Here is an 8,139-nt window from a genome sequence, read left to right as displayed (position 1 = left end):
CTTTCCTATAACTATTGCATTCTTCAGGTTTCTCCCCAGTAGGTCATCTTATGGCACAGAGTAGGATGAGAGTTTGTGTTGACAGTTTTACTACATACTTTGTGTTTATAAGGCTTCTCTCCAGAGTGAGTTAGCATGTGAGTTATTGAATGCTACTCCATATTAATCAGGTTAGAAGGATGAGGCTGTGCAGAAGGCTTTTCTTCACTGAAGGCCAGACACCAAGAGGATTCCATTGAATCAATACCAGTTGATTCATTGGTATTGAATCAATACTACTGAATTAAATACCAGTGATTTCCATCTCCTCGTATCCATATCCCTCTCACTCTGAGGCAGGATCAGTCTGGATGACCAACACAATAGAGATGAATAGAGAATATGTCCTTCTGAGGCTAGGGCATAAAAGACATTGTGGCTTCCCAGTGGGCTCTTTCAGATCACTCCCTTTGGAGGGAACCTGTTGTCATATTGTAAAGATACTCAGCACCATGGAGAGATCTACATAGGCACTGAAGTCCCCCTGCCAACAACTGACACTAATCTGCCAAGTGTGTGAGTAAGCTATCTTGGAAGTGGCCCCTTCAGTCCGAAAGACTTCAGATGACTGCGATTCTGGTTGACATCTTGATTGCAGCTTCACGAGAGATCCTGAGCTAGAACCACATTGCTAATCCATTCCTGAACACCTGACCTAAAGAAATTGTGATACTAAATGCTTGTTATTTTGAACCACCAAATTTTGGGGACAGCTTATTACACAGCAAATAATTTACACAGCCAGTGTGCGTTCCCGAGATGTCTGAGGGATGGGAGATCAATGAATGCTTTCCCACAGTTATTACACTCATATCTACCTATCGTGAATTTTCTTTTGCACAGAAAGGTAAGAGTTACTGTTGAAAGATTTCCCACAATGATTACATCCACAGGGTTTTTTCTCCAGTGTGAGTTATCATGTGTTTCTTAACAGACGAGAGATTATTAAAAGCTTTCCCACAGTCACCACATTCAAACGTTTCTCTCCATTATGTATTCTCTTGTGCACAGTAAGAGAAAAGCTACTGCTGAAGGATTTCCCACATTCAAGACACTCATAGGGTTTTTCTCCAGTGTGAGTTCTCATATGCTGTGTAAGATGTGAGCTCTTCCTACAGGCTTTCCCACAATCATGACATTCATAAAGTTTCTCCCCTGTATGAATTCTATTGTGCACAGTAGGGGAGGAGCTCATGCTGGAGACCTTTCCACACTGATTACATTCATGGTGATTCTCTCTTGTATGAATTCTCTTGTGCCTTTTGAGGTTACATCTAGTGCAGAACATGTGAAAACACTGGTTGCATTCATAGGGTTTTTCTGCAGTGTGAATTCTCACATGCAATCTAAGGGATGATGGATCGTCGAAGGCTTTTCCACAGCCCCTGCATTCATAGGGTTTCTCCCCATTGTGTATTCTCTTATGAACCATGAGGTAGGAATTGCTGCTGAAAGATTTGCCGCACTGACTGCAATCCTAGGGTTTTTCTCCAGTATGAATTCTCTTGTGTAAGAGAATAATCTTGAGTAAGATTAGATTTTGTGCTGAAGACTTTAAAACACTGATTACACTTGTTGAGTTTCACTGCAAGATGACTCCTTTCCTGTTGATTGAGAGATGAATGATAACTATAATTTATAACATTTTTATTATTCAATGCTATCATAGGAATTCTTCACCCAGGAATTATGTTGTGTAAAACATTATAATAATTGATGTTTTTGCCACTTTGAGTGCCTGTATACGGTTTCCACTAGTTTGAGTTCTTAGAAGTTAAAAAAGATGAATGCTTTGCCATAAGTCCTTGTCATATTCACAGAGCATTTTCTGATAAGTTTAAGACAAATTTATGTTTGAAACACTCAATATGTGAGTCACATTTATGGAAACATTTACTTGCGTGAATGCTCAGGGAAGAAACAATTTTGGAGATAAATTATGTTTTTCTCTAAATTCACAAGGATTTCATGGTATCTCTCCAGAGGCACCACTTTCTCTTGGGAAAATGAATCTCTTGGTAACTTTGTGGCTTTTCTAATTTATGGCATTTTCCTACTGTGAAAAATCAGAAATCTTACCATTTTTACACCTTTAGATTGTTCTTCTCTAAAATCATGCTGCTTAGAAGTTAACCTTTTGTCTTTAAGTAGAGTCTCCAAATCTGAAACAAATTGAAAAGAAATTCAAATTGATGATGAAGAGAAGAAAAGGTAAAATGCACACATTAGTGAAGGCGGACCCTAATGATTAGGGTTTTTCAGGAGGTTTGCAATGAAAGGGCCACGAATGTGAAAATTTTAGGTATTTGTTAAAAAAAGACTCTGGAAAGATTGAGATTGATGTTGACAGAAAGGAGGAATTGTCAGGAATGTAAAGTGGAAAGGAACTAGACAAAGAGCTCATATGAGACTTAAATTTAAGAAGGAGAAGAGACGTCTTTTTTTCCCCCTCTGAGCCCAAAGTATGAGATAATGAAAAGAAAGTTAAAGAAAAAGAAGGTCCATAAGGAGGCTCATACTAAATGTCTCTGGCCCTCTTTTCAGAAAGAAGGGCATTTTACAAAGGCCCCTGATTGACATTTCCCAATGTAAAACTCCAAACTCTCAAGCCACAGGCCAGAGATGTTCCTTGCAGAGACTCATATCCACCTGGTGCTCACCTGGACAGGTGCCTGGGAGAAGCTGTCATCACTTTATCTTCTTGCTCCAATTTGGAGATCAGACGAGGTTTATTGACTTGATTCCCCATACACGGAGAAAAGACACATGATGCAGGGGACTCTGCAGGGGACAATAAGCCCCACCATGAAACTGAGGCCTGCACTTCTGAAGATGAGCAGATGTGACTTTAGGAGCAGTGGAATAATTATCCCTAAATTCTAATAAATATAGAAATTCTCTTTCATAATGAAAAAAAGATGCAAGCATCCTCAGTTGATATCCAGGGTGACTGGGGATAACTAGCCCCAGAAGCTCATGCCCGATTTCAAATACAGACTTAAAAGTCCAAAAGCTTTTATCAGTGGAGAACATAAAGTCAGGGCAAGGAATAGATCTTCGGTTCACAGGGAAGGCATTAGACCGCAAGCTCCATGACGGTAGGGACCTAATTCCCTAATTTCTAATTCACAGCACAGACCTCATTCGCCACTGTTTTCCTAATTCCCTGCACAGACCTTGTTCACTGCCATAGTCATAATTCCTAGAATACCTACGAACACAAAGGTGCTTAAGAAAGTGAGAAGTGATGTCAGTGAAAATGGTGGAGTAGGTAACTCCCAAGGTTCCAACACTCTACAAAACCCACAAATCAACTGGTACAAACTGTCAAAATCAACTTTATAGGAACTTTGGAGAGTTATCAAAAGCTTACAGCAACCAGAAGAATGTTTAATCAAGACAAAGAGGTGAATCTGGCAAGAGGGAGCTGTGACATTTTCACTGACCCTGGCCCATCACCTGTTCCCCACCTTGGGGATCGGTGAAGACACCTTGAAGGCACCTTGAAGACAACAGCCTGTGTTCCTAGTACTGGAGGGAGCAGAATGGATTTTATTCTCAAAGAACAGTGGTGGTTTGTTTTGACCCGTCTGGTGGATCCCTGAAGGACGGGCTCAAAGGGCTTACTTTTATTTTGTCTAACTCCAAACTCTCCCAGGGCTGAGGTCGCTACGAGAGGTGGAGGGCTGAGGCATGTGCCAAACACATTTAAATGTATTACCCACTGCTGCCTGGGTCAAGGGAAAATGATTGAAGCAAGCAAAAGACTAAGCAAAAAGTCTAGGAGGAAAAGTAAGGAATAAGACGCTTTGGGGAAAGAGGGCTTTGCAAAGCTCCCACATATTCCTAGTTATATGGAAGACCATGCACTTACCCAGGGCTGAGTGTATGCTCAGAAAAGACCTGAGAAGGCACTAAGCCTTCACCTTTGATTGACCTTCAGGCTGTGCACAAGCAGGAAGTGAAGGCTAAGGCAGAGTTGGAAACTGCCCGATTGAGTTTTGAAGGCATGCTCTGACATACACACAGAGACCATCTACAAAGACTAAGAGTTTTTGGGTTCCAGATATTTCAGGAAATCTCTGACAAATCACTAGCTGACCGTTAAGCTAACAAAATAGCAATTTCAGTGGCCACACATGACAAATGCAGACGTTACAAAATTAGTCTAGAGACGTCACCAGACAGACACCACCAACTATGACAAGCAACAATGACAAAACTTAGGGATGGGGGAAAATCTCATTTACAGAATTGCCATATTATAATATTCGAAATGTCTAGTTTTCAACAACAAAAAAATGAGGCATGCAAAGAAACAAGAGAGCCCAGCCCATTACAGGAAAAGGGAATTAACAGAAACTGTCCCCAAGGAAAGTACTTACCAGACAAAGACTTCACATTGACTATTTTAAGTACACTCAAAGAGTTAAAGGAAACCATGTGCAAAGAACTAAAGGAAATGGATTTCTTGCCAAATAGAGACCACCAAAAAGATAGAAATTATATTGAAGGAACCAAACAGAAATTTTTAGTTGAAAAGTGAAATAACTGAAATAAAAATTCACTAGAGGAGTTAGCAGCAGATTTGATCAGGAAGAAGAAAGAATCAGCAAACTTGAAGATAGGTCAATTGAGACTGCTCAATCTGAAGAGAGATAGAGGGAGAGAGAGAGAGAGAAGGAAGGAAAGAGAGAAAGAGTGTAAGAGAGAAAGAAAGAGAGAGAGAGAGAAAGAGAGGAAGAGCTGAAAGAAAAGAAACTGTCACCCACAAATTCTATATGCAGCAAAACTCTCCTTCAAGAAAGTGAAAAGACAATCCATAGAATGGGAGAAAATATTTGCAAATCATGTATTTGATAAGTGTCTAGCATCTAGAATATATAAAGAACTCTTACAACTCAACAACAAAAGGACAAACAACCCTGTTCCCCCTAAAGTGGGCAAAGAACCTGAAGACACATTTTACTAAAGAAGATATACAAATGGACAACAAGCATATGAAAAGATGATTCTTATCTCATTATTCTTTAGGGAAATGCAAACAAAAACCACAATGAGATATATACCACTTCACACCTATGAGGATGGCTTTAATTTGAAAAAAGGAAATAAACAAGTGTTGTTGAGAATGTGGGGAAACTGGAACCCTCGCACATTGTGGAAGGGAATGTAAATGGTGCACAGGTACTCTGCAAAAAGTTAGACATAGAGTGACTATATGACCCAGTAATTCCATTCCTAAGTACATACCCAAAAGAATGGAAAACAATTGTTCAAGGAAAAACTTGTAGATGAATGTTCGTAACAGTGCTATTCACAATAACCAAAAGGTAGAAACAACTCACATATCCATCAGCTGATGAGTAGACACACAAAAAGCGGTGTACATGCACAGTGGAATAACATTCAGCCATAGAAAGGAATGAAGTCTGATCCATGCTTCAGGATGGATGAATCCTGAAAACATTATGCTAAGCAAGAGAAGCCAGACATCAAAGGCCACATACTGGATGATTCATTTACATACAATGTCTAGAATAGGTAAATCCATAAAGACAGAAGGTAGGTCAGTGGTAGCCAGTGGCTTGGGTATGTGGGAATGGGGAGTGACTACTTAATGATTTTGGGGTTTATTTTTGGTGTGATGAAAAGGTTCTGGAATTAGAGAGTGGTGATGGTTGCACAACACCATGACATTCCTAAAAGTCACTGAATTGTATATTTTAAAATAGTTAAAATGATCACAGTCTTTCAGTTCTGTGAATGTTACATGAATTTTAAAAAGCTTTGTTTTCTGAGTCAATAAATAAATGCAGGAGTGATGTCAGGCTTACCAAGTGATGCGAGGTTCCTGGAGTTCTCCAGCATCACGTCCCTGTACAGGGTTCTCTGCGAAGCGTCCAGCAATGCCCATTCCTCTTGGGTGAACTCCATGGCCACGCCCTTGAAGGCCACCAAGTTCTAAACCATCACAAACATCATGGCTTAGCCAAGGACCACCTCTACCAATGTTGACAGGAAAAGGGCCAAGAATGACAGAACTAGGGAGGAGGAACCCAAAGCACAAGGTGTCCAGACAGGTGCTGATCTCTGCTCTCACTTGCTTCCAGGCTCAGCCCTCACTGCTCATCTCCTGTCCACTTCTGCCCACTCGCACAGTTAGATAACCTGCAACACATACATGATTCTCTTTGTCCAGTAAGACTGTAGGCTCTGTGATCTTATTTCTCTCAATCTCCAGTATTAAGCATAGCCCAGGGACATGGCAGAAATCAGAGAAATACTCCCCAATGGCCAGCATCAATTGCTTGAGTTTAGGACACGGTTATATCTTTCCTTTAAAACTCTCAGAAGAACATGATGTACAAAGTGATGCTGGAAGAAGCTTTAAAAATGTAGGAAATTTGACATCCACTGACATTTTCCAGGCAGCCCCTCACCCTCCAGCAGATGCCTGGAGATCCTGGGATGCCTGAGGACCTGGCTTGGCTGTGAGGGTCCAGGTCATTGAGAGATAAGAAGTCCAACTTCTGGTCAAAAGAATAATGATTTGGAGAAAGGAATATTTGACTCACCGGTAACCAGCTTGTCAGGAAGCCATGAACGAACCCTTCCTCCTCTGTGCATCCTTTTTGAGGAGAGGCTGGGTACAGGGGAGACTGAGCTGGGGAAAGAGGACTGAGTCACAAGAATCCAGGACTGCCCTCTGTTCTAGCACTCACACATCTGGATGCTTCCCCAACCTACCTGTAATTGAACATCTCCCACACACACACACACACACACACACACACACACACACACACACACACACAAAACCCCCACATATATGACCACTCTCACACATAGCACATACTCATACCTACACACACAGCTTTCATAGGAAACCAGAGCACAGCCCTGTCTCACCCAGGGCCAGAAAATAGGGCCAAGGGTCTTACTACACTTGAGGACAAGATTATTCTCATTTCACAGATAAAGAAATTAATGTTCCAAGGGACATCATTGTTATTTAATTAAGTTTACAGAAGGAATTAGAGGTAAAATCCCCAAGCTCCCACACACTTATCACACAGGTGACCCCTCCACAGACACTCAAACCACCTAAGTCCCACATCCCCAAAACCACCCAATCGCATACCAGTGACCTCTGGGCTCCACTCCCGCCTCTCCTGCTCAGCCCCCTCCCCTGTGCCTGCTCTGTGGTGCAGGGGCCTTCAGCACCTGGACTCTCAGGGCTGTGAGGACCCAAGAACTTACCACAAGTTGGGGACAGAACCATGGCCACCATCCTGTGATGAAGGCGGTAAATATTGCTGACCAACTGGGCAGTGGAGAACCAGGACACTCCTCCTCTCGTCCCCACGGAGCACTCAGGACAGGGCTCTGGAATAAAAGCGAAAATAGAAAGTCTTCACAGCCTCTCTCCCCCTCCAGGCTCCTGAGGACGAATCTGTCTTAGCCTGTCCATCATGTCCTCCTTCAAGGGTAATATATTTAATACTGGGCCTTGCCTTTGCTTAGCAGATTCTGAACTCAGGGCCATGTGATGGCAAAATTTTTCTTCTTCTGTCCCCAGTGCTACGACCAATACACTACTGCTCCCCCCACTTGAAGTCCTTGCTTCCCTGAGTCTCGGGGCACATTCTTCCCATCCGTGTGGTTGTCACAATCACAGTCTCAGATACAAAGCCTGTTCATTGAGACTTTGGCACCTGACTCCCATCATTCTTTCAAACTCTAGTCCCACCTCGCTCGGATGATGTCAGCATCCAGGAGGATGACTCTCACAGTATTAAAAGTTTGTCCCCACTCCACCGTGGCCACTCGTTTCCATGGGCACCACCCCAGGCTTTATCATCACCTGACACTAGTCTGCCATCTAGAACAATAGTTCAGAAAACTCTCTCTGAACCCAAACCTCTAACCTTCCACCTTGGTCGCTCACTTTTTGCTCTCACTACGTGAGCTATTCTACCATTGCAAATGACTCAGTCTACCCACGCTCCTACTTTCTTGCTATTTATCAGCCTCCTTCTCTCCTCAATTCGTACTCAAACAGCTTGGATTTCACTATCCTTCATTTCAACAAATTTC

The 8,139-nt window shown here is 42.2% G+C and overlaps 1 protein-coding gene across 1 annotated transcript; it reads right to left on the bottom strand.

Annotated features, from left to right (window-relative positions):
- Positions 1-853: 853 nt before the first annotated feature.
- Positions 854-7,424, bottom strand: ZNF557 (zinc finger protein 557). The gene is given in 11 exon segments (XM_070626652.1): positions 854-937; positions 939-1,018; positions 1,021-1,561; positions 1,563-1,643; positions 2,119-2,201; positions 2,700-2,722; positions 2,724-2,775; positions 3,542-3,556; positions 5,877-6,003; positions 6,618-6,706; positions 7,303-7,424. Coding segments are annotated over 11 exon segments (1,206 nt in total). The 5' UTR covers positions 7,334-7,424.
- Positions 7,425-8,139: the final 715 nt, after the last annotated feature.

The sequence above is a fragment of the Equus przewalskii genome, chromosome 6 (genome assembly GCF_037783145.1).
Source record: "Equus przewalskii isolate Varuska chromosome 6, EquPr2, whole genome shotgun sequence".
Classification (NCBI taxonomy): Eukaryota; Metazoa; Chordata; class Mammalia; order Perissodactyla; family Equidae; genus Equus; species Equus przewalskii.
The sequence above is the reverse complement of the archived record's forward strand: the minus strand, read 5'-3'. Positions and strand labels throughout refer to the sequence as shown.